Source organism: Osmia lignaria, chromosome 10 (genome assembly GCF_051020975.1).
Source record: "Osmia lignaria lignaria isolate PbOS001 chromosome 10, iyOsmLign1, whole genome shotgun sequence".
Lineage (NCBI taxonomy): Eukaryota > Metazoa > Arthropoda > Insecta > Hymenoptera > Megachilidae > Osmia > Osmia lignaria.
In genome coordinates this window covers 4,274,761-4,302,293 of record NC_135041.1, presented here as the reverse complement: position 1 = coordinate 4,302,293, position 27,533 = coordinate 4,274,761, and the positions used below count along the sequence as shown (strand labels likewise).

At 33.2% G+C, this 27,533-nt stretch overlaps 1 protein-coding gene across 18 annotated transcripts in view; it reads right to left on the bottom strand.

The window, feature by feature from the left end:
• Positions 1-2,487: 2,487 nt before the first annotated feature.
• Positions 2,488-27,533, bottom strand: part of LOC117611675 (CUGBP Elav-like family member 1-A) — a 770,692-nt gene continuing 745,646 nt past the window's right edge. For 10 of the 18 annotated variants that reach the window (XM_076690520.1, XM_076690504.1, XM_076690519.1 and 7 more), the window contains 9 exons: positions 26,342-26,470; positions 20,443-20,716; positions 18,593-18,685; positions 13,936-13,977; positions 12,155-12,184; positions 10,022-10,144; positions 6,273-6,503; positions 5,362-5,512; positions 2,491-2,629 (listed from right to left, as the gene is read on the bottom strand). In XM_076690520.1, coding sequence (XP_076546635.1) covers positions 5,385-5,512; positions 6,273-6,503; positions 10,022-10,144; positions 12,155-12,184; positions 13,936-13,977; positions 18,593-18,685; positions 20,443-20,716; positions 26,342-26,470 — 1,050 coding nt within the window. In that variant the 3' untranslated portion in view covers positions 2,491-2,629; positions 5,362-5,384. Of the gene's footprint in view, positions 2,630-5,361; positions 5,513-6,272; positions 6,504-10,021; positions 10,145-12,154; positions 12,185-13,935; positions 13,978-18,592; positions 18,686-20,442; positions 20,717-26,341; positions 26,471-27,533 lie in introns of all 18 variants that reach the window. The other 8 variants (XM_076690507.1, XM_076690505.1, XM_076690506.1 and 5 more) reach the window with 8 other exon arrangements.

Below are 27,533 nucleotides of genomic sequence, written 5' to 3'. Positions count from 1 at the left end.
AAGCTGTACCGGTATAAAAAAATAACTTGATTATATTTCGTAAAGAAATTTGTCTTCTTAATACAGTTCAATCACAAAACTGAAATACTCTTTGGATTCTTTTACTTAGTTTTCTTCTTCTTCATCTTAGTAAGCTGTACCCTTCTGTTAGAAGAGTGTGCTATTATCGTTTGGCCGATTTTCAGCCATTTCTTTATAAATAATGCACAGTACCAAGCAGGTAGGATTCCCTAGGAAAAATGGCGCAAAGCCTTATTCTCCTAGGAAAGCCTGTGGTGCGTCGTACTGTACATATATCAAGATATTTGAACATCTGATATACACTGGCAATGATAAAAATGTAAGGAACATGTAGAGACTGGATTGAACATATTTTTCAAAATTACCAGCAATCACTTCTGGGCTCTCCATATTTTTCCTTTCCTTTAGGTACTTACACCTCTTTTAAGTTATGTTTACATTGAACTTAAGTACCTCCAGCACTATTGGTGAGTTAATCTTGCATCAGTAACGGCGACTGATAGCCATCCAATACACTAAAAACATGAAATCTTCTTAGAGGATCTTGTTTCTAGCTAGCTGATAAAAACTTAAACGCTACACAGACAAAGAACAATGTTAATGAAGTACAAACATGTTAATATATTTTCTCACACATTTTCGTAAAATCGTTGTATTCGTCGGATACAGCGCAACAGAATTTGTTACTGACTCAAGATTAATTCGTGACAATTAAGCGCTCGCCATTTTTCTGGCGATCGAAATATTTTCCTTAAATTTTTCCAGTTTCTTCTCTTATCATGAACAAAGAGTACAATGTACCACTTTTTGTTTTCTGTACATTCGTTTAGGTTCGAACATAATAGAGATCATATAAGACGCGTGAATCGTAAATACCCTTTTGGTACAGATGAGAAAAATAAAGAAAAGCAAAAGAACGATCGCGTGCACGCTAGTGAAGTGACACTGATGAAAAATTTTGTTTTTTCAAGTTTGGATTTCTCCATCGTTAAGTTTCTTATGCCACGCTTACTTTATCATACACACTTTAAATAGCGACCCTAGTCCAAAACCTATGTACGGTACAATGTTATCACAAAGTCATTAAAAAATGCTATTTATGTATCATTTTCTCTACTCTTCTTTTGTTTTCTTGCTTCAGTTGTGTCTTTTTTTTTGTTTGTTTTTGGTTCTTTTTTTTGGTAATTTTTACACCATTATCTTTACAAGGTGCATCGGACTTGACCGACTTACCGTGTTCCTTAACACGTTTCGATTTAGCAGTGTTTTTTCGCTTGGTTATCTCATTGTTTCCCTACGCATTCTCTATTATTTAATCGGCACATCATTAATGCGTCTTTTATCTACATATGAACAGGCGTTTCGCGACGCTGACAGCGATCCTGAAAGTGAGCCGATAAAATCGCTTCTCAGTCGGTAATCAAAACAGTGTTCTCAATATAATACAAGGTACACACCGTTCCGTTTCACAAAACGAGCATACAATTGTCCATTTTTAACGGCTAGTTAGTGATTGTACGCAAACATTTCTTACACTAGAGGTCCACGGAGAATTCGTTGCGATCTAAAGCTGATATTTGTTCTCTTTATCTCTTTATTCGTATTAGTTGCACAGCAGACTAACAGTGGTAGATTGGCATTACGAACTATTTTTAAATTCATCAGCTTTAGATCGCATCGCTCGCGTGCATACGCACATTTTCGTACATACACATACACAATTAATATGGGCATGTGTACGTTTGCAGATACTATATAAGGTGTTTCATACATCCGAGCTAAGCTACACTTATAAAACCATAGAAGGAAAAGAATTTTATTCACATTTTTAAAACCATTTAATTTCGTTTAACGAAATACTTTTCCACCTTCTACTATCTCCGAGTTATGACTTGGCCCAGATACGTGAAGCACCCTATATGCAGGTATACAAGTACGCACGCATGCGCACATACAAAACACAGTGGTTGACCCACGATGCTTCCGCTTCGCTACTCTTTACATCCGATTTTGAACGATGCCCGCGACAACGCGAGATCAAGCATTACTTTTCCCACGACGATCCCTCATTCCGTTTCGTGCACTTCGATTAATTTCTCACTGACTTGGTCCTGGGTAAGCTGCCCGACGTTCATCAAAGGGATTCTTCTCTATTGTTTTATTACACAGAGCAGCGGGTCACAATTGGTGGCGCAATGACGTCCACGATCGACAATCAGTGCCATCTATCCCGGTTAAATGGAACAGACCAAGCGCAGTGGCAACCGGTACATGAAATAAAACGTGGAGGTAGCTCGTAGGTGGATGGATTCGTTCGAGGAGTTTTTTGTTCTGCTGGATGGTGGTGTAGGAAAAAGAAGGTATTACGTGTTGGGAGCAGAGTAGGCGTCCGCTTCTTGCGAGAGGAGCGAGAGCGGGCAGATGTGTACAGGCACCGACAGACATAGAATGACTGATCAAGAGGCTGACCAAAGGAGTCGTGACTGATCGACAGATGGACTTGATCGACTGATCGATCGATTGAACGATTGATCAATTCAACTGACTGAGACTGACATGGCACGGCGACTCCGATCGAGAACACGGTCACAACGTCACAGGCCACCTGCTGGCACACAAACAAACACACGGACAGGTTAGTCACCACCACACACCAGATATATAGGATCCCCGGGCAAACGGGCACGGTGACCATTTTATAAACTCACAACGGCACTGTTTTCACGATTTTGGTAATATTATATAATAAAAATGTCAGGAAGTTACGGGAGGATAGGATTTTAACAAAGATACAGAATACTGTGCAATGAAGTCACCGTGCGACGTGTGCACAGGTAGTTTGCCGATACGTCGCTTTCAGAAAGAAACGACAAGAATCTATTTGATTTTGTCAACATTTAAATTCTAAAGACTAGAAAATACTGATAAGTTTCGGTGATTCTTGTTGCTCCTCCCACACCACTGTGATTCATCGATATTTTTTTGTTTAACAATAAATACTAAGTGTACAGATTAATGTAGTGAAAAAAGAAATTGAAGATTTATTTATACAAAATAGCACATATATATCTTTGCTTTATTTATCGATAGTAGATATTTAATACCTAAAAGCGCGGTAGAATATTTAAATTTGAAATCATCATTGATAAAAGGCACCAAATTAATTAGTACACTTAATAAATAACAGGAGACTCTTAAACGTCTTATGAAAAAGCTAATCGATGAAACACATTCGAGAATGGTGATGCCCGACGGTCGGCGACATCCCAGAAAAAAAAGAACACATGGCGATGTTAGTACTAACAACTAATAAAGCGTCATAGCGTAAATTAACCATCAAACTTTAAGAGATATTACTATCACGATAGAACGTTTCAAGTTCTGTGCCCTGTACAATAAAAACGAGGGACCAGTTCGCGAAAATGGTGGTATAATTATAATAAAATAAATTAGTGAGGTAGATCGTTGTGGTTTCATTCCCACCTGACGGTAAGACAGTGCATAATGTAATCGATGAAGTTCGTGTTAACTGAAAGAATATAAATATCTATATATGTATATATATATGATACAATGTACATACACGTGTATATAAATATATTAAAGAAACAAGAAAAGAGAAGCAAATCATAGAAAAAAAAACAACAACAGAAAACAGTTTAGTTAACGTACCACTTACGTTGCGTGAAAAAACTCAAAGCGAAACTACTACTTATATTCTTATCCTGAAGTAAGCTACGGTAAATGTTAGTGAAACTTCACGTACGTAATTCCATTTTGTGCACAAAAGTTAGCACAGAAAGCTTGATTGGCAGCCGTTTGCAACGAAATGATTCTTTCATTATATCACTGACGTGAAAAGTGGGGTAGGGCTGTGAAGGGCTAAAGAGCAGACTTGCACCTTCGAGAATTTGATAAATCTGCCATTTTGCACGATTAAATACAGACATATTTTGCCAGAGCCATGTTTGTGCTTCTAAGAAAACAGAATGCTTGCCCTGAGATACTGTACACCAAGAAATACCCAACTTTGTTTTTAGATACACAAGTAGACCTGAACGCGTTAAGGAGCTATTGCAATATTGTCACTTCTAATTTATACATTTTTTTAAGGTAATAACAATCTCTATTCCAATAAAAGTTCATTATCTTTTTACGTTTTCACTAATTAATGAAAGAATTAAAAATAACGCTTATTAACCCTTTTGCTACAACGTGCGATTATAGTCGCTCGCTTTCCTACACACTCCATATCTGTCTCTGAACCTGTAGTTTCAATTTTTATATGTTTTCTCTAATATCATTTATTAAGAAATTATAAATCCCTCTTTTATGGAAAGTTTCCTCCCCAGAATATCATTTAAGCAACTTTAGTTGCGGTAAGTTGTAAATTTAGTCGTTGACAACTGTCCTCGAATAATGTATACACTTTTAATAATGTATACGTTCAGCGCGAACATAATGGCGGAGAGGCCGCTCGTAGCGAAAGGATTAAATATGTAATTTATTAATCATACTTTCTTCGTGTACAGAATCAATGACAACATTGTTTAGAGACAGTTACCAAAAAAAATTAACAACGTATTAAAAACATTCTCAACAGTCTATATATGTTAATTGAATACATATACTGCAACATTTGCACTGGTGCTTCAGAAAGCCTAAAAAAAAATAAAATAAAAAAAAAAAAAACAGGAAAAAAGCTATAAACAACTTTACTGTGGTGTCTTAATCGAAAAGAAACCAGACAGTTTAGAGAGTCATTACTGAAAACTTGTATTGTTTTATTTGTGGCGAGCGAGGTTCTGAGTCTGAAGAACAATAACACGTACATTACCACGAAATACAGGTACAACGAGACACGAAGAGAACGTAGATAAAGTTTCGGGTACAAAAATACCAGAAAATATATGTGTATATATGTATATATATGGACGGACTAACAGATAAAAATGAAAAAGAGAGATAATACGATATCTCAAGGAACGGTAATGTAAAGTCCTTTGGAACAACTATGACGGTATAAGTCTTCATCATTATCACAGCCTCGTTTTGGAAGAGTTTTAACATAAATGTTTAACGATAAGGATACCAATTGTCTCTTTAGCGTCTAAAGGAAACAAATGTCCCTATCGAATGCCTCCACATGGAAAAATACTGTTTAACTAGAGATAGTTCTTGGGAGCAATGCCTTCTGGGCGTTTGTCGTCGGATTAAACGAAGAACCTAACCTATCTACTCAAGTCGCGACTTATCGAGTACGTGAACATGGTATTTTGATTAAGGACACCAAGGTCGTTGGATTTGAGCCGTGGTATCCGAGAAGTCCTTGGTATCTACCTACGAAAGGTGGGCGAGGTCGGCTAGTAGGGTTTCGACGCATCCTTGGATCGTTTCAGCTGGACCTTAAGCCGCTTCATGCCGATCTGGAAGCCGTTCATCGCCTGGATCGCTGCTTGCGCGCTCGCTGCATTGTCATACGACACGAAGCCTGCGAATAATTTACAATTATTTTGTAGAATGTTATTATTCAGATACTTTAACACGTTCGAGCCCGTTTGAGCAGATCTACTCATATCAGGAATCTTTAAAAAGTTATTAAATCATTCGAGTCAAGCTGCACCTGTTACATCGGGTTCGAATGTGTTAAAATATACTTCATTATTTATTAGTTCAGATCAGATTTTTTAAAAATTCATATACCACTCATATATGGATAATATAGCACAATATGACAGTTATAGACTTAAACACTTACAGAAGTATGAAAAGTACCTGTGTGAGATGTTTTACATTTATCATATTGTGCTGAACACGTTCGAGCTAAACTGAATATATCTACCCAGAAGTGGCTTCACCTTATCTGGGCCGAGCTACAACTGTTACTCCAGCTTCGAACGTGTTAACTCTTTTATACAACACATATTTCTTGTTTATTTGGGTTATAATAGTAATGGACACTGTAGTAGTAGCTTTGTAAAATTATATTTAAGTACTTTTTAATCTATGTGACCTAAGTATCCTTGCACTATTCGAAACTATCCAGTACTACTTGAATGCCAATTTTACTTATAAGCTTTTTGTAATTTATATGAATTGTGATACGGAGATATAAAATTTTTGTAATTATGGGTGATAGACTCTCATACTATAATGTCCACTGTACGAAGTTTAGCAGAAACTCCTTGTAGTGAACATCCTCAGCTAAAAGATTACAAATAGAGATAGAAGTTGATGTGGTGGCGTCTTACCGAAGCATTTGCTCAATTGCGTCTGTTTATCGATGAAGACTTTGGCGGAAATGACGTTCCCAAATGGCAGAAACGTTGTGACAAGGTCAGTATCGTTGAACTCCTGTGGTAGATGATAGATAAACAGGTTGCAGCCCTCGGGACCCTCAATCTGCTTGTCCGTGTTGGTGAATTTTGCCTTTTGCGCTGCCGCCGCAGCCGCAGCTGCTGCCGCTGTGAACGCTGGGAACCCTGAAAACACGACGTTTATCATCGTGAATTCCGTGTCCCTTTTCAACGGATCTACGCACTGCTTGCTTGCATCCCACGAGATTCGCATTTCAAATAGTTCGACACTCAATGACCAAACAATTATATACAGTGTGTTTACTTTAAATACATACACTTAATTATAGTACATTTGAAAACGAAGAAAGTAATACTAGAATGAGGTATAGGCATATTTTTCAACGTATTTTGATGAATAAATGTTCTTTTGTTTCCTCCTTTCCAATTATAGCTTATGTATTTTTTACGCATTATGCAAAGTAAGAATGAATTTGGTTTATTTCTTTGTAAAACAGAATTTTTCTTCATTCAGATACAGGGATATCCATATTAAGGATCAGTAGGAGCGACGAACAGTGGTTCAGATCGAACAATTAGCTGTTCATTTGCTAAAAAATCAATTTCCTTATATCGATATTTATCGAATGTATTTTCGGTAATGTATTTTATATGTCTGCCACTTTCGCAAATTATGTCGTTAATGAAATTTATTAACGATTGTGATTAGAACAAGCGTTTAAAGATCATGTCACGTAGGCAGAACGTTTTATCAAAGATGCTTCCTTTCAGATAAACTTTTAACATCTGGAAAGGAAAACTCTCAGGCAAACAGACCACTTGCTCTTGAAATGAACAACAGGCTCAGCGATAACAGAACCAAGTGTTATGGGAAAGCAATGGGTCACTGTAATCGCACTCTAAACATCACCGAACAGACGGGCCCAGCCCGATTAGTTAAATAGTAACCAGATCACCCTTTCTCATTAGTATATAAACCCGTTCGTACCAACGCTCTTCGGTCAGTACCAAAAGTCATCTTGTGTCGAGAACTTCGTGTACGAACGTGAGCTGGTTGCTAGTTAGAGAGATCGGATTAAAGTCCCCTTCAAGCATAGTTAACCTTATAGAATCCGCGAAATCGAGTCAGTGTTTCTATGTGGTATAATAATCAACCACACACACAACACCCTGCATTGCCAGTGCGTCAAAACCGAGCATACTGCGGAGATAGGTAATATACACATTACACACCTAATCCGCGACAAGAACAATTGTAATAGACTGAATTGTAAAATATACATTACTGTGTCAACCACACATTAGCATCATACTTTTAAAACCCGGTGAAACTAGTGACAGTTCTCACAACAATACAACCTAACCGCTCGGGTTGTATTGACTTTAAAATAATGTAAGTTCCGCGGCCTCTTGTCCGAAAGCCTCTGCTAGCCACACGCGCTGCTAAGCCGTCGGCCACGTAACAATCAACATTTCATAAACACCTTTTTTCAAAGAAAATATTTTCCTTTGTTCTGATTGGTACCCTACAAAGTCTATTTAATCTTTCGTGTCCATTTTTTCTTTTTTACAAATAAAGGGTATTTGTCTATAATAAGAATGCACTTTAAATTAGGACTTTTTATTCATAATTTATTGAAAAAAAAAAAAAAAGAAAAATATTCAGTGGACTAAAGAAAATCGTCAGTTTTGCATAATTCGCATAGATTATCTCTTGAATTCCAAGCCTTTTTTCAAAGTGGAGTATTTTCATCATACCTTTCTCTATATAATCATACTAGAATCACGTCCCATTTCCTCTCATAATGAAAATTATTATTGTTTAAAACGTAGCCGTTACCGGAACTGCGTGATGTGTTAAGAGGCTACTATAAAGTTCTACATTAGATAATTAACATTAAATAATAGATTTTGGATTTTAAATGATAACGAAGAAAATAAGACTGAACTTTCATTTAACAGAGTATAATCCACTAGTAGAGTAAGTAGTTTAATGAAGAATAACGTAAGAATTAAAGCATATCTTTCACACAAATTTTATTAATGTTATTTTCACTGAAAGATATATGTGTAAATATTGACACGTAAGTGGACATATGGACCAAAGCTGGTTCGAAGTCCAACTTCTTTTATTCTTTTTTAAATTTAAAAAAAAAGCGCAGAGCAATAAATCAATTTTCATTTTTTCGTTTTATTGCTTTTCTTATATTACAAGTATTATCGTTTGGTTAATTTCTACCACATTGCACTATTTTATAAAATTATTGTCCTACGTTGAAAATCTTAATATTCACATAGATAATAACGCAATATTTTCAGATAGATAATAATCAGAAACAAAAGTTCAATACTGAATTATTACAGCATCGATTAATATAATTTTCTTTTAATTCTTATAAATATTTCAATAAATAATTAAATGTATGTATTTAAATATTGCATACTGCGTAAATATAATACAATATTTTTCTTCTACAAGCAGTATTTATGAATCCTTATTTAAATCTGCTAGTTGTGTTTTATATTTTCTATAAGAAAAATCTTTTTTAATCTGCGTATGTCGTGAGCTGGGATTTGTATGTACAGCGGTGGTCATAAACTTACATACAAGATGTATTTTAATTTTACTTCGTTCCATGAGATAGTAATGGTTGGAATGACATTAAATTTTTATTAGCTTTGAAATGAAGTTTTTATTTATTACTGTTAAATAAGAAAATTTTTAAATGTACGTATAATAATTAAAACTTTTATTTAGAAAAACAAATTAGAACATTAGATTTTAAACATAACCTCATAAAAAAGTGAAATGAACAAACTTATTGAGTTGCATAACTTCTTTATGAATTCAGCTACTTCTTTTTCATTTCAAATACATTAAGATCAAATACATCAAGAAAGATTTGAAAAAATTGTAAATGAACTATTTTGATTAAAACATCAAATAGTATTGTTTTTAGTTTCTACAGAAACCTTTTATTTATTATTAGATTTTATAATTCTTATTGCTAAGCAATTTATATTTCTTTGTTTTTTTTGGTCATTTTATTTCGAGGTAATGTACGTAAGCATATGACCCCACTGCTGTACACCCGGGTGCAACATAAGCTTCTTTTATAAGGGCAAGTGTAAAGGAAGAGCTGTCACACTACTTGCTTTAATCGTCCATATTATTTATGTGAGAGGACATAAATTTAAATTAGGTTCTTCCTAGGCCAGGCATGCGCATGAAAATGCCAGTAAGGCCACAATAGCGCCTGCCCCCGTACACCTTCGAGCGACCGTGTCTGTTTTATCACTGTCCTAATCCTTCTAAGATTTTCACCCGCCTGAAGGCAAATACTGGGAGGCTTCTGTCTCCACCATCTTTTTTACTCAACAGAATCCTATGTTGCACCGAAGTGTAGATTTGAATATTTGATTACGTGCAAACAGTACAACAGGATGCACTCCTGCATTACACTGTACAATTATTACTAAAGATTCAGGCATTCCACGTCGTGTTTAGTTACTCACTATGTAATTCTTTCTTTTCCACGGTCACCGTCGTCTTTCCAATGAGAGCTTTAAGGCGCACAGTTACTCGTTAGAACACTTTTTACCAACCATGTGCAAGTAAACAATTACCATTTTGCCATTTTATATCAAATACATTTTAGTGAAAAACAATTAGCTGTACTAACCTGCATACTGTTGTAAGCTGGAGTAAGCGTTGCTCAACGAGTCCTGCAATCCGTTCAAAGGTGTTCCCGTTAGAGAATTGAGCGCGAGGGACGTCACAGGACTGAGGCTACCTCCAGTGGACCCTTTGAAATTAAAATAAACAGGATTTATATTTTCGTAGATTCAGCGATTATTCAAATTTCTACAATTTTAGTCAAGATTAAATCGCTCAATTTTTGGAACGGTTTTTTAATTGACATGCCTCATGCCATGACATGAAAAAAAAGACAAAACGTAACTTTCACTATCGGTTAGATTATATTATAATTGTTAATAATATGGTAGCAAAACCAAAAGCGGTTTGTAAATTGTTTACAAAAGTACAGTCGGTGAAATAATGTAGTGCAAAAGCGATTTGACAATAAATATTTGAATTTAAAGTCAAATTTAATTCTTATTATATTTTCTACGTATAGTTATAATTATTGAAGTAGATAGATAGGGGCCAGCAGGGACGGCCTGGATTTCTCAAAAATGTGGATTGCACCCTTATTATTTCAAAAATTTCAAACGTTAACAAATTTTAAGATTCTATAATTCTAAAAGGGTATAGCCGGGTAAGGTAGATAAAATGGCCGTTAAACCAAATTAAATTCAGAATGCGTCATTCAATAGCATATCAAAAGAAAATACTGTACACTAATTTTCATCCCTTTATCTTAACCAGGAGGGCAGTGAGTGGGGGCAAAAGAGACGCCAAATTGTGCCCCATTTCTCCTATTTAATAACATCCGAAAATTCTGAAAAAATTCTGATACACTACAAACACGGTAGCGCTTATTAGGGAATTTTTTTAGATTTTTTCATTGCAAATCCTAGTTGTAAAAAATGAAAAACCGAACAAACAATCTGAAGGAACACGATTTGTTATTGAAAATGTAAGAGAACTACTTTTATATTACTGTGCTTACTATAGCTATTACCCTTGAATTTTTTCAGATTTTTTGTTGTGGTGCAACGTAGTTAAAAGAATCAAAAACCAATTATTTCGCATCGTTACTTTCGAAAAAGTAACTTCTACTTTGAATTTTTATTTCCTGTTTTTTTCAGAATATGTATTAAGTACTTTTAAATGGATTCATATTCATATTCTAAAGGAATATGGAAATAAAGGAAATAAAAATTCAAAGTAGAAGTTACTTTTTCATGCGAAATAATTGGTTTTTAATTTTTTTAACTACGCTGCACCGCAACAAAAAATCTGAAAAAATTCAAGAGTAATAGCTGTAGTAATATGTTATTACCACAGTAATATAAAAGTAGTGCTCTTATATTTTCAATAACAAATCGCGTTTCTTCAGATTGTTTGTTCGGCTTTTCATCTTTTACAACTAGGATTTGCAATGAAAAAATCTAAAACAATTCCCTAATATGCGCTACCGTGTTTGTAGTGTATCAGAATTTTTTCAGAATTTTCGGATGTTATTAAATAGGAGAAATGGGGCACGATCCGGCGTCTCTTCTGCCCCCCCCCCCCCCCCCCCCCCTCACTGCCCCCCTGGTTAAGATAAAGGGTTGAAAATTGGTATACAGTATTTTCTTTTGATATGCTATCGAATGACGCATTCTGAATCTAATTTAGTTTTAGGGCCATTTTATCTACCTTACCCGGCTATACCCTTTTAGAATTATAGAATCTTCAAATTCCTAAATTTCAAAAGTCCAAAATTCAAAAATTCAAAAATTCTTAAATTCAAAAATCCTAATATGGCGTTAATGTTGAAACATAATTAATACTAGACTTAAAAATCAATTAGTAATTAGTGATAACGAAAATATAACAAATTATAATCAACAATAAAATTATTTTAGACACAATATTCCATAGCAATCGTAATTTGTCAATGTTTTTTTTTCTTAAAGCAGTGTAACACGGAGCTCACCAAACACGAATATTTTTACAATTTAATTATTTTAACACCTATAATACAGCACACACGAATTAAAGCTTAATTAAGACACAGTTAACAAATATTGGGTGAGCTTCGTTCCCTCGTGATTACAAATCAAATGAGCAATAAAGATGTATAGGAAATAGGAATGAATATAGCAAATAATGGCGCGAAAATGAGGGAAGGAAAAAGTGTTCTTACCTGTATTTCCGGTCTTTCCAAGAAGGACAGCTACGCACGGAAAGACGTGTACGTTAAAGTGCGTTCTCATGAAAGAAAAGAAACAAAAAGGTGCACGCTATACGGCCAACAATGTTCGACCAATTCCATTAAACGGCAATGATTAATAATAAAAATAAAATCGTGCCGCGTAACGAGGCAACTAAAGAGCATCTCGTTTGAACGAACTTTATGAATTGTTGACTATTCAATCTCGTACGTAATTAATTTCATTGAAACGGTTATTTTGCTACCCTTTGCTGGAAATAATCGTCCAGTGCACCGGCGAACGCGACGAATTCAACGGTATTGAAATCAGAACGTTTCAAAATGAAAGGGGAGGCGAAATGAAAGGGAAATAGAGATATGGTGGAATCTACACGTATACATATATGCATGTACAATTTTGGAGTACACCTATACGAGAACGATTATTAATTAACAAATTTGGGTGTACACTCTATGTGTACTGCTCATAATAAACGTGAATATTTATAATATTGAATAGAAATAGTCAATTTTTACAGGTAACTTTGCAGATATCTCAAAATTAAAGACTTTTTAGGTGTGTTGCACTTTTAGAAAACCGATGATATTAGTAATGAGTCGTCCTCGTATATGCACCCAATAATGTACTCATATAAGTTCAGTATTTATCTCACAAGGAGAGTTTTTTAACTCATATGGGAGGGCAATTTGATGATAGACGTCGATTTTTCTGAAATTTTGCAGGTGCAGAGAGAACTGAAAAATATTATACATGTATTTTTTTAAGGGTTGATGATCATAACTTCTGAAGTAATATTAATCAAGGAACATAAGTACAATACGTATTTTAACTACTATAAAAAGTTTAATTTTCAATCCTTAAAGTAAATATGCGTACCTAACAGAGTGTGTTCACTATTTTTCAATTTTCTGTCGCAGGTTGTAAAAATTTAAAAAAAACCGACGGTAATTATCAACCTGCCTATTCTTGCCAAATTTTAATAAGCTTCTGCATATGAGAGATTATGTTATTATGTATCTCCCCATCTACATGTATCTTTGAATGTAAGTGATCAACAGTTTAAAGAATTTTTAATGTTAAAAGTATATTAGAATTTATCTATTTTATTGGAACAATTCCTTTTAAATAAAAGAGTTTTATAACTTTGTTTTTATCTCTAATCAAATTCTAGATACATAGGTAAATTATGATTTAACTTAAATTGCATATAAATGACAGAGAATAATACTTGTATAACCCTAGGACGACTGATCAAGGAAAGAGTTCCCACTTTTAATGTAATTCTATATTTCATATTATTTTAATTTTCTAAATTTTGCACTGTTCCTTTAAAAATTATTCTTCCAACATATGAAACTCTTTCGTTTAAAAATTATACATTTATTTTTAAGTTAATATTCTTGTATATTTTGTAAGTTTGGATCATGAACGACCCACGTTCCGCAGTTCAAAGGTTAATTTTGTTAGCTTTTGGACAATTCTGTATAAGTACAATAACTAATTCCACTATGGTACGATTTGCGTGCACTCTGTTTATAGAGAATTTCATAATAATATAATTTTCCAAAATGTGAAAAAGCTTATTAAAATGACTGGTATTTTTGGAATACTCTCCTTGCTGATACCACTTGTGTACGTGTTTGTTGTTTTTTTTCGACAAGGGAATTAGGGGTGGCATGAATAAGATTAGAAATTCATCAGGATGAATTAATTTAGTAATTGTTAATACTATACCAGGCAATGCGACACGTACATAGCGACATACCTGCTGTCGAATTCGCCAGTCCGCTTAACGCTGAAACACAGAACACGTTCACGATATTAACAAGCGGAGTTAGTAACGTGGTTACATATTCAGCACGTAAACTTTGCCGGAATTTACTTAGCCGTTACTCTGCCTGAAATAAGGTACCTGTCCTGCAATATTGGACATCGCTCAAACATTATTGCCGCTGGCTCATCCAGTTCAACTCGGTTAGAAGATCGAATAAGAACATGAATAACAAAGATCTTTGTTAAAGAGAGCGTTAAATAATTATTCCTTACGTGTGACATGTACAGGGTGTTCTAGGAATAAGCAATTATACTTTTCACCATAGTCACATAAGTGATTATAAGTATTTTAAATTATGAAATAAGATATTATTTTAGTGTGTTTGCCTTTCAATACAAATTTTAAGGCTTACAAATAAAATGGGATATTATTTGTTATAACTCATTTCCAATGCTAAGGATTGCTAAAAATATAATAAAAATATATGAAATTTTAATTTCTTTCAAATATCTATTTGACATTGAATACAATGTTAGAGAATTTATTTTAAATTCAGTAATTATTTAGTTTAATTTGAATTTTAAAGAATAACCGTTTTTAAAAAGTTTAGTATCGCTACTAAACTTCTAGTTTAGAAATTTCGGCAAATAATGTTGTTTAAATAATAATATAATCCTTTTTCAGTGTATTTTCTAATTTTTAGCCTGTATTTAAAGATTATACAAATAACAGGATATTATTGCTTTGTGTCTTTTTTATTTGTTAGAATTCGTGGCCAATGTTGAGTATTGTCAAAAGCATAATATTTACAAATTCATGAAACATTAATTTCTTTTAAACATTGATTTAATATTAAATTAAATTTTGGGGACATATATATTTATTATTTAATCGACCTGATTTGAAATGAAATTTAGTACAGTTACTGGAATTTTAATAATCAATTAAATAATAAATGTGTAATTTAGTACCGTAGAGGCAATGAAAAATAATTCAAATCCATTTAAACCTAGATGTTTAAATGTACTCAATTATGTACATATTTCCAAAACACCCTGTAATGTTTTTAAAACCTAAGCAGAATTTCTGTACTCTTAAGGGAATTCTTGTTTTAAAATTTTTGTACGGTACCTAACATGGTAGGTTTCCAAAAAATAGTGGTATAAAAAAAAAGGCGATCAAAAATTCTAAATTCAAAACTACAAAGTAGAAAATGTCAAAGTTCAGTGTTTAAAATTCAAAACTTCAAAATTTAAAACTCAGAACTCAAAATTCAAAATTTCAAAATTTCATAACTCAAAGTTCAGAATTCGCTAGAACGCTAATTTCCTTAGGAAAGTCTATCATACTCGGCACTGTACAATCTATGTTTGGTCTTTTAAGTGGTATTTGTTTTGTTTTGCTTTTAACAAAATGAACAGATGAACAGTAAGTAGTACGTCTAGGATCGTCGCTCCAACAAAAATGATAAACAATGGTTAGGCCAAATGCAATTTAGAATACCTTAAAAAAATTATAAATACTATATTTTATTTTTTATAATCCAACACCTTACACAACTATTATCATGTATGATTAGTCACTAATTCAGGGAATTCGAATACTTATGAAACTCACTATATGTTGCTTGGCAAAATGAAACAAGATTACGATGAAAACATTCATCCTCCGAACTAGTTTCATAAATAACTTTCATAAATATTAAACGAGCAATTTCCATAGTTTCCTGATAGGAAAAGTAGTCGCTTTTAGAAAGTAACAGGAAAACTGCTGGCTGATGAGGATAATATTAATATGTATGTAGGTATAACAAAACCGATCAAATTTTTAAAATTCATAAAGTTTTTCACCTTGTTTCAATAATTAATTTGAAAAAATCTTATTCATTTAACGAATGTTTCTTTAGAGCCCCATTTTCATTATACCTATAATAAATATTATGGATTATTAGTAATCTACTAAAAATAAAATTATACTAGTAGCAGGAAAGGTTACCTAATAACAATAACTATATTGTTTAATAACAATCTTGGGATTATGTCCATTAATTAATATGTTATTATATTATAGCACTGATGATATTTAAATTTATGAGAATCTTAATTTCATTTATTTAATGAGAACTTCCATTTTGTTTGATTTTAATAGAAGTATTAGTTACTGTTGGGATGGGTTAACTCGTAAGTAACTTGAAATACTGACTTTAACCCTTCTACCAGCAGAGACTATGTTAGTCATTTATAATTTAACCTTGTGCAGCCCAATTTGTTTTTAATTGATAAAAGAAATTTTTTATTCTTAATTTTTCCTACAATGCAGTGTGAAGAAACTTTATGCTTATATTGCGCTAGCAAAATTGTTATCATATTTACAAACCAAATTTTGTGAACTCTTGACTTTTTGATACATTTAACCCCCGGACAGCGAACCATGCAGAAAGTCACAATTTTAATGTAATTTTGTATTATATATTATTTTTATCTGCGAAATTTCACCTTGTTCCTTTATAAATTATTCCTCCCATATATGAAACTCTTTTGTTTAAATATTATACATTTAACTTTAGGTTAATATTGTTGTTTATTTTGTAAGCTTGGGTTACGATTGACCCAGGCTCCGCTGTTCAAAGGTTCGAAGAAGTGTTACCATATGGCAGCAGTGGGCTGGAAAGGATTAAAATAGAATGACATGAATAACAATTAAAAACAAAAATATTTACGCTGAAAATCATTGTACTGCGTTAGATAATTTAGTACAAAAACATCCTAGTACCGTTTCTGGCTGAGATGATCCTACCGCAAGGGATACAAATCTTTTTTTGATCGTGAAATTCAAAATTTGACGATGACCACCACTGGTTTTTAATAATATTGTTATATACTTAATAACAATATATTATATAACATATAATATTTATAATTCGTGATATTTAGAAATTCACAGGATTCGCCAAAGATGCCATAATTATAATAAAACAGAAGTCAACCTAAAATTAATGCGAAACAAGGCAAACTTTTTCTGTAACGTTTGTACGACTCACACACGTATATGCACATAGAACAAAACAATTTTCACTGGAACGGGTTACCAATTCCGATTAATTATCAGGATTATTTAACGTATTGCAACAAGTGTAAAATATAATACAAACACGTCATCAATTAATTGTTCGAGTCCTTTCTTTCTTCTTTTTTCGTTATTTAACATTTAAGACTGCTTAAAAACTATAATTATATAATTTCATTTATTAATACTAATGAACTATATTACTTACTGGAAGTGAAATTGTAACTGAATTAACAAATTTTGTGGAAGAAGAATGTTTTAATACAATAGTTGCAAAAATAGAATTATGAAGTACTAATCAAAAGAATAATATTAGATACTGAATTGATGTATACATAAAATAATTAATTAACTTTTTAAATATCAATTTACTAAATTTATTAAATTTTTGATGAACTGATTGAAGTTCGAGGTTTTTTGTACAATTAAAATATAATTAAATGAATGTTTTTATCTTTCCATTACTCTTATTCAAATATGAAAGTGTCGTCGGATTTCTCGATTCTTCTGTTTATTCCCATTATCAGTTTGAGGGGTCATTTTCAAATAATTTTTGAAACTAAAAATAATAGACCACGAAACTTGAAATTTAAGAAAAATTACAGTGAAACCTTTGTGCAATTATGCATCATACTAATTAAATTATACCATACTAATTAATTATACTAATTATGTTCTTATATGTTGTTTACGGCATGCTCTAAATGGCTGCCACGAATGTTTAATAATTAATCATCTAATTTATTGCAAGCTTTACATAAATATAAAAAAGATGTCTTCCTAATTTCTCTATGTTTGAGAAAGTTGAAATTTTCATTATAGAACTGATTTTTTTCTACTGACTATTATTTCGTCAAAATATATTGTTTTTAGTTTTATTTGAAGCTGAGACAGTAATCACACTTACACATATAGATGAACATTTTTTTCAATTTTTTTGTTTTATATAAATTCATAACTATGTTCTTGAATCGTGAAAAAATATAAAGTTCGTTAGTCTATTTTTTAGTTCTAAAAATCGTTCAAAAATGACCATTCCAAATAAATGTACCTTCTTGAAACATCGGTTCAAAACAATATTATAATCATCATTTTTGATTAATGAATTTCAATTTAATAGGTACTCGAACGATTAACCGGAAGGAAATCGAGCCAGCTGTTCGTTCTTCTTCAACATGCATGCTGTTACTTCAGGACTAACGTTACATATCAAGCAAATCTCGGCGAAAGCATGCTATTTCCAGGCATTCCCCTACACGAGGGCACAATGCACGTGAATGGAGACTTGATCGCATGTACAACTCCGAGCATGGTTGACTTTTCTGAGAAAAGTAGTGACGTAGATAAAGGAGGTTTAGTTACTTCAGAAGCATCACACATTATGTTTAATTTGTACGACACATTTTTATACTCAACAAACAATAAAATTTTGCTAAGTAAACATTTATGTACAATCGAATGATAGGACTTCCCTCTTTGATACATCGCCATTTTTCCTAGGGGAGCGTACTATGCTCGGTGTTGTACCACGTCTCTATGTCGTGCTATCGTGAAAGTTTTCGCTACTCACTGTTTGGCGACACTTGAAGGTTACCATTTCCGCCAGTCATCGCAGCCAGGGTGACTAGGTTCTGCATACTCATGGGTGACACTCCTGTGTTCGCTGTAAACACCCAATTACAAACGTGAGACGAATGGACTATGAATTCACCATGAAGTCATCCATAACTGCTATTGTTTGTATAAGAAATCATTACACAGGGTGGGCCATTTAAATAAGAATACCTATACGATTTCATTTTAAAAAATGCCACAGACTTTGAACTTTCTGAAGAAAATGACGCGACAGAAAAATAATTTTATGTCCCTGGAAATAATGTAACTGTTTTGAAGACGTTTTCCATAAGATTACAAATAACGCAGATATTTAAATGTCCCCACTTAAATGTTTCAACCTGCATATAATAATCATACAATTATACTTTTTACACTGATATAAAGGGTGTATTACTTCATTTTGTTTGTAAAGATATAACAAATATTTCAGGGAAAGTAATTGTTACTGAGGTGAGAGTAATTTTAGTTTATCTAATCCTAAGGTGAATCCTATCTAATCCTAAGTTGAATTCTAAGGTGACAGGTACAACTTGGCGATCATAAGGCGAAGTTATAAATCAACATGCTCGGGCCTGTTTGGGTAAATTTATCCAAATAAGATAAGCGAAAATCTTTAAAGTACACTCGCGATCAAATCAGGTCCCCAAAGATGTCCCGAATCCCCCCCCCCCGCGTTCCCCCAGAAAATGACCATGTAGCGATAGGAATCGATATACGTATACATATAAGTCTTTCCACCATTTGCAAAAATTGATGTTCACGTGGGTAAGTTGAATTAATATTTATGCACTTATTTATTCCCTCTCCTCAAAATTATCTTATTTTGTTTCTAAATTGCTTTTAATAATAACATCGTTAAAATTAAGAATTTCTATATCGTCATTTTTTCTAGGGAAACCTGTCTTGATCGCGAGTGTACAATGAAAGAAAAATTACCACCTCATGAAATTTTTAAATTTTGTACGAAATATCCCACGAATTGTTAATTTATAAAATACTGTATTTTAAAACTTTTTTGTCAGAATGTTCCAATAAATTAATCTATGTAAAACAAAAATAAAAATCACAATGAAATTTTATACATTTTATAATAGTGTTTCGATTTTTAACCCTTTACCTCATAACTTATTCGGCAGCTGCTTAATTCAGAATCAACATTATATTGTTGCAATGTTAAAATAAATAAAATAAGTTGAAATATTATGTACACTTTGCATTTGGCTATCTTTGACTGTACAAATTATAATTAGAAGAAATTTAAAAGATAAGAACCGACGTTGTCATATTTGAACTTATGTTGCATCATGACTGTGGTAAAGGGTTAGGTATATAGTTTTACAAATAATCCAGTGTTATGTAAGTTCTGCTGTGTCATTAAAAAATCATACGTTTTGCGCCAATAAGCAATAAACATACGTTTTGATGCAGACGCTAATGGCAAGCATCTCTTACGTATGATCCATCATTGCATTGGCGTGTTTCCTGAACCCGTTAATTTTATTATCGCGAAGACAACTGGCAGAAAATACACAGGACAGGTAAACACGATGGCATACTTTGTAATTTTCACTTTGTGAAAAACAAATACGTCTTACTGAAATATTAACGTGATTTGACAGATATTTTTAATTATTTTGTTAAACAAGTTAAACATTATACATATTATATATGTAAAAGAAAATTATTTATAAAATGATATTTAGGAATAAAAGGATTACTAATTAATGAATCAGTTAGAGGCACAACACAAATTCAACAAACGAAGAGAACATAAAAGAAAGAAAAAAAAAGAAAGACACCAACCATACTCACCGGCGGTGTTGCTCAACGACGCGAGCGTCGCCAAGCCCTGAAGATTCGCAGGGTTGATTTCAGGAGGACTGGGCAGAGCAGGAGCGGCGGCGTGCGCAGGGGTTGCGGCGCCTAAACCGAGGTGCTGTTGTAGCAACAACTGATGCTGCACACTCGACAGAGCGTTAGCGCCTGCACTAGCTGCAACCGGAGTTGCTGCACTCGTCGTCGCCTGAAGTTGTTGCAGTAGCTGTAACGACGCGGGCGCCAGGGTAGGTGTATCGTTCTGCAAACAAACGAACGTCCAAATGTAATCACATGTTTTCCTTTGCTTGTTTACCTTCGGGCTATTTGCACTGATGAGAAGATACAACCAATCGTATATAGCGATGGTTCTCAACCGGTGGAATGCGAGAGGCACCTGGATAGTACAGTACCAAATATAATAGGCTTTCCTAGGAAAAGTGGCACTGTAGGGAAAAGTAACAAGTAGAGTGGTATAGACCCTTCTATTCTTCTATTATAGAGACAGTGTATCAGATCCTTTCTGTATACTTTTCCTTAACACGTTGAGTGCCGTGGGGGTCACCGGTGACCGGCATCGCAAATTACACGCACTCCAATAATTAAAAGAAAACAATAGAAAAATATTATTTTCAATAGTATTGTTATTATACTAATAATGTAAAGTATCAAATTAAAAGCTTGACATTTGAAATTTGAAAATTAATTATTCCTATTCTTAATAATTAGAGCTTTAATACGTCATGTAACAAATGTCCATTTTCACTGTGGCGTTCAACGTGTTAAAGAAGAGAAGCCTATGTTGTATCGGAGTGTACACTGAGTTGCATTGAACTTGTCGCAGTGAAGTTGGCTACAAATTCACTAACACATTCACGCCGCGTCGGTGAGTCTATCTCGCCCATCGTCTCACCGACGCGGCGTGAATGTGTTAGTGAATTTGTAGCCAACTTCACTGCGATAAGTTCAATGCAACTCAGTGTACATACATACATACGTGGCTAATTTGTGCAATATACAGTATACAACAATTTTATCACCTAAAGCTTCATTTTCAATGATAGTGCGTGCAGTTACCTCAATCTGAAATAACTGTACCAGAGGCTAGTCGAATGTGTAATGCTGGTCACTATTGAAATCTTGGATTGTAATTTTACCGGTATGCATTTATGAAATGGTTGAGAACCACTGGTATGTACAGTAATGAGCATCAGAATCAAGACAATCTCTCGAAATAATTTGATACGTCGTAATTCAAATATAGCAAAGTTGTGCATTATTTGAAGGTATCCTCTGAGACTCTGAAGATATTCGAGTGACAAAATTCTAGCGGTTCTGACATAACGAAATCAATCATAGGTGAACTTGTAGAGAAGCTACTCTCCTCCGATTTCGATGATTTTTAAATATGTTGTTAAAGTCATTTTAAGCAACTTTTTCCTCTAAGCTATATGTCGGACTCGATTATAATAGCGAGATATTCGCGAAAGAATATTGTTACTACTACTGCGAATTCTGCCTATATGTATGCGTACATGGCCGTGTGTGCATTGGCTCGCTTGCCTATCACCTCTGTAAGCAGCACCATGTGGTCCGGCAACTATTCATACAACGGATGAACTGAAAAATCAAATCATAACATTTGACTTGCGTGGCCGGCCGGAATATTAGTATAACCTAACCTAAACTGACCTAGACATATAAGTAACAGAAAAAATGAAATACCGCCAACATTACTACGAATGGCAGACAATCTTGTGGTGCACAATGATGAATACCGATGTTGACGGAATATAATTTTCTTCGTTACTTATATGTCTAGATTAGGTTAAGTTAGGCCACATTAATATTCCGACCGCCTTTAGGCGGCTGGCCACGCAGGTCTAATGTTAAAATTATTTAATTAGTAGTTAACTTTGATTTTAAGCTGACACGTTGTATGGACGGTAGCCGGGCCATGTGGTGCTGTTGACAGAAACACTAGATAAGCGAAGGTCGCTTGTCGACGCACACATAGACACGGGCGTATACGTACAGGCGGAATTCAATGTAGTAGTACTCATAGTTTTTCGCGAATATCTCGTAAACTAATCGAGTCCGACAAATAGCTTAGAGGAAAAAAGTTGCTTAAAATGATTAATTTTACAACATATTTAAAAATCATCGAAATCCGAGGGGGAGTAGCTTTTGTACAAGTTCACCCAATCTTGTGATATTGCGTTTTGTTTTATTTTAGAGTTTAATTTCAATACGTTCGAAGTATATTAGATTAGACGTCTGGACGGTTTTATGACCTATCAATACTTTTACTGTAATTCTATGTGTTGAGCTTGTCATCCTAAGATTTCAAGCGATCGTCCGGTTTGACTAATTTGAAATTTTATGATGGTATCCGTGCCGAGCATATCAAGCCAAAATGCTATCTAAAAGTTTACCTTCATAAACATGTGACGTCGGTAAGCTAGGCAACTTCCTGTTATGTTATCATTTCTGTTATCACAATCCCGATGCTTATTTCGTGACAAACAATGGTGTCCTGAACTACTAGAGTAACATAATGCTTTAACCCAAAGATAGATAAAATTATGATTTCTGGAAACCTTAATAAATGTGCTTGACAGTGAGACGTGGGATTATGACTCTTAACCCTTTTAACCCAACGCTGGTATACAATACCAACATGCAAAATAGGATAAACCTTGGTTATTAAAATTGTTTCAAAGCTTATCGTCCAAAATTCAAATCTTGTGGTATATTAAATAATTATCCTGATTATAATTAAGAGAACCACAATCCAGAATTGTAATTATCTCGGGAATAGTGATAATCTAGAGACAGATCAGTGAGGTTCAGCCACTATCGTTTGAAATGAAAACCAATTTTAAAAAATAATTTCTTTATATAAATAACAAAATAATTATACACCTTTGCATCATTTTTGGCTTTTTTGAATGGTGTCATAAAATAAAAAATTATCTATTAAAATGTCGCTCTTGTGCGGAGAATAACTTGAGAAACCTACACGCGGTGGCACTGGATCAAACTCAGGGTCGTTTGGGGGATAGAGTATCACATTGTTCCGAGTGATGGCTTTGAGGATTACTCTTAGTATATTCATGGTCCTAAGGGTAGATGGCGCAACAAGTAGCTTCATACATACAGGGTGTCAAAAAATTGTGTCCAATTTTGAGGAGCATACACATTAGGTATAATACCGGAAAGTTCTGTCCGTTTTTGAATTAAAAGAAAATAATACATTTTCAACACATTTATTAATATTTATTGAACAATATAATTTCCATCGTCAGTAATAACCTCTCCTTATTGTGATTGTAATTTATGGTTTTCATTTCTGTAGAATGACTTATCCTTGGAAACTTAAAATGACATTATCGGACAGGACTTTTGGGTAGAACTAATAATACTTTTTGTTTGTATTGACAAATATTAAATACATCTGAATATTTATAGAAAAATGGAGTATTTCTTCTATAAGAAAATTAGGTGAAACTGTGGAACAAGATTTTCAAAAGTGAAATTCCAGAGAAATACAAAATCAAGCATATAGAATTATACTTATATGTTTATTAATACTGAATTATTTCCTTAAACCTTTAATTTGTATTTATTACTGATTAAACAAAATTTCTACACCTTTTCCGATATCATCTGCTGTTATTTCAAACGACAGAAATTTATAAACACTTTGCAAAGAAATCAAGATGATTTCTGCAGTCGAGTAAATAAATAAGTATATCTATTCCTGAGGATATTTATCTGTAAGTTTTTATGAAGTCGGGCATCATATTTAAAGACTATATAAACAATGACAACCTGGATTAATATATAGTAACATAAACTTAACTGATCTTTGGAATTATCTTTGGAATAGACGTGCGCCATGAATTGCTAACGCTGTGGTGGAATATTGGAAGTTAATAAAATATTAACGGGTTCGAATACGTGATGGACACGGGGTGATTTGCTCTGAAATTTTCATTCGTGTCACGTCCATCACAGATGCTCGACGTTTCTACGTAGAAGTCACACATTATTTAGAACACTGATTACCATTTGTTATTTATTTAATATGGCAAAATGTAGTATGTGAAAATAAAGTTAAGTTAAATATTTTAAAACAAACGTTTTTTGGAATTTTTTTAGAAAAAGAGAAAACAAGAAAAAGAGGATTAACTGTGTTTTAATTACTAGTCATTTAGTATCTATATTTTGGATATTAATAATTTTTCATACTTATTTTTTTAATTATTTTCAGCAACTATTTCATAGAACTAACTATTTTTATTCATCGTCAATATATTGTTATTTGTTATTAATTAGTTTTTAATAAATGTATTATGAGCTACTGTTAATTATTTCTTTATATGTATTAGTAAATATTTTATGTTATTAACTATAGTTACTTCACTAATTAATACTATTGACTATTTTTTTTTTACTATTAATTGCTTTTTAATACCTGTATTATTAAGTACTATCAAATATTCTTTTAAAATAGTAAAATTCTAATATTTTAGTAAGTTCACTATTAATTATATTAATTACTTTTTTATAATAATAACTATGTTTTTTAATAATATTCTACTTGAAATGAGTTATTTTGGTAAATGATTAACGACCTCACCGATTTCGATGACCTTGAAATATGTTGTCAAGGTCACTATTCTGAACAACTTTTCCCTATATACGTAAAAATAAATTACACTATGTATTTAGTAATACACTGCTTTATTGATAATTATGTAATTGGAAATACTTACATCTGCTATAATATCAAGAAATGCAGTTGGTAACATTATTGTTTAAACCACCAAATATTTTGGTTGATGTATAAAATATGGTTGGGCTACATTTCTTGGGGCGGGAGTGTCCCGCCTTAAAGTACGAAGATAATTATTTAAAAATAATTACCTACGCGCATACAATTTCCACGCGAAACGATTATATTAAATTATATTATATTAAACATGGGTATCGGTATTAGTTAGTGTAGTTGTTAGGGGAGGTCTGGGGGGCATAGCACCCCAGTCAGCAAAACGATTTTAAATCAAGTCGTGGGGGATGTTTTATTTTTTGTTTCGCAGGGCTCATGGAACGAAGTTCCATAATCTTGTTTTTTGTTGCAGGAAAAAAAAAGTCTGAAATTGTGGCTTTGAACCGACAGTCAGTGAATGACGGCAATAAAATTATTTTTGCGAATATCTGGAAAACGAAGGCCGAGCGGCGGTAACATAGGAAAAAGTTGTTCAAAATAGTGACCTTGACAACACATTTCAAGGTCATCAAAATCGATGAGGTCGTAAATCATCTGCATAACTACCGTTATTTTCTATACCTTGTTCCACAGTTTATACCATAATAAAATTGCAACTTAAACAAAAATTTCAATTTTATGAAGAGTTCATAAATTTCATTATTCTTAAGCTATAATCTCATGAAGATTCAGTAATACTATAAAGTAGCAAAATGAAATTTTAAATTACTCTCTAAATACTTAAGAAAAAGATAACTGAGTGACAAGAAACTAATAATTAATATAGCTGTCCATCCAATTTTCAACTGAATTTCATACGATTCATCCTTGTGATGAAGAAAGTAACATCAGAAGATTAAAATTTGCATCGAGAAAGAAATTTTATCGCGCCAAAGGATGACTGATACTTAAGGTATCTCTCAGCCTCGGATCTAATTTTTTTCCTCAGGTATACGCGTGAATACTTTTGCAGATGTAGGCGAGCAGAATGTACGTGCAATTTTCAAGATTCTAGGTAAATAAATTGATGAGAAAGTATTTCATTCACGATGCAAATGGGCTCTTTGATATCGGAGCAAAAAGGTCGGTTGTGAAATATTAAAAGGTACAGACGGTCAGGTAATGCGGCGCCATGTTGACTCCTGCTATATTCCAAAGATTCGTCTGAAGCTGTTGCATCCTCTTCTGGTCCTTTTCCTTTTGCGTGTCTGCAAATTTCACTACCAACGGTGATGAGCATCCCTGGAAACAAGATAGAAAAATATATGTTAAATGTCTGTGCTTTATAAACAAGATTTAACCCATTACCACATGATGTGACATTGCCTCTCTTTCAAAAGTCATGAAACATTTATTAGTTTCAGCTTTGATTCTAAATTAACATTACTCTACACCTACAATATTAAATTAAATAATCATTTACCGACTCTTTGCAGCGAATAGAATTATTATGAAGTTTTACATATATCTAAGGTGGTAAAACAATATTTTAATTCATTAGTACTAATAGATTTAATTTATTAGTACCAATTTATCAGTACTACTACATTTTCTGAAAGGGTCTAGCCGTATAAGCATAGTGAATCGGCCCCAGTAACAATTTCGGTTGATATTGATATCACATATTGCTTTTTGCCTAAACAACAATTGTGTGCAATTTCAACCCCCTACCCCCTCTGATAAGGGAGATATGAGGGTAAAACTCAAAACCTTTACCATTTTTTTTCTCGGAAACTATTTAAGATATTTGATCACGTTAAAGTGCAAATAGTAGGTATTCATTAGTTGTATATCATATTTTTTTTTCAAAATTTTTATTCGATGATTAAGGGTTGAAAATTAATAAATAAATCTTTGAAAATGATTTTTATAAACAATCCCTTGGATGACACCCACCGAAAAAATTAAGAATAATCCTTTACTATTTAACTATTATCTGTAAAAATTTCAAGAGTGTCGGATTGGTACATCATAGTTAAAAAAAAATAAAACCAATGCAACGCCCTTTCATAAGGCAAAGCCGGCCTGAACGTTAGAGGCGCTCAACCTAACCGACCTACAGGGGAATACGTAGCGCCGACCCGCCACGTTTCTCGTACCAGAAACAGCTCTCAGAAAAGTATGAGCTCTTCTTTCCCTAAACTGTGTGTTAATTAACAGTCATTTATTTAAATAATATATTAACAATTTAAATTTTTTAATTAAGTTTTCTGGTCCTAATTTTTAACGTCCGTGTTTTCACGGTGTTTCTCGTTTTAAGTATGTCTCGCATGCATATTGGTTTATACCCGCGTAACTATTTACG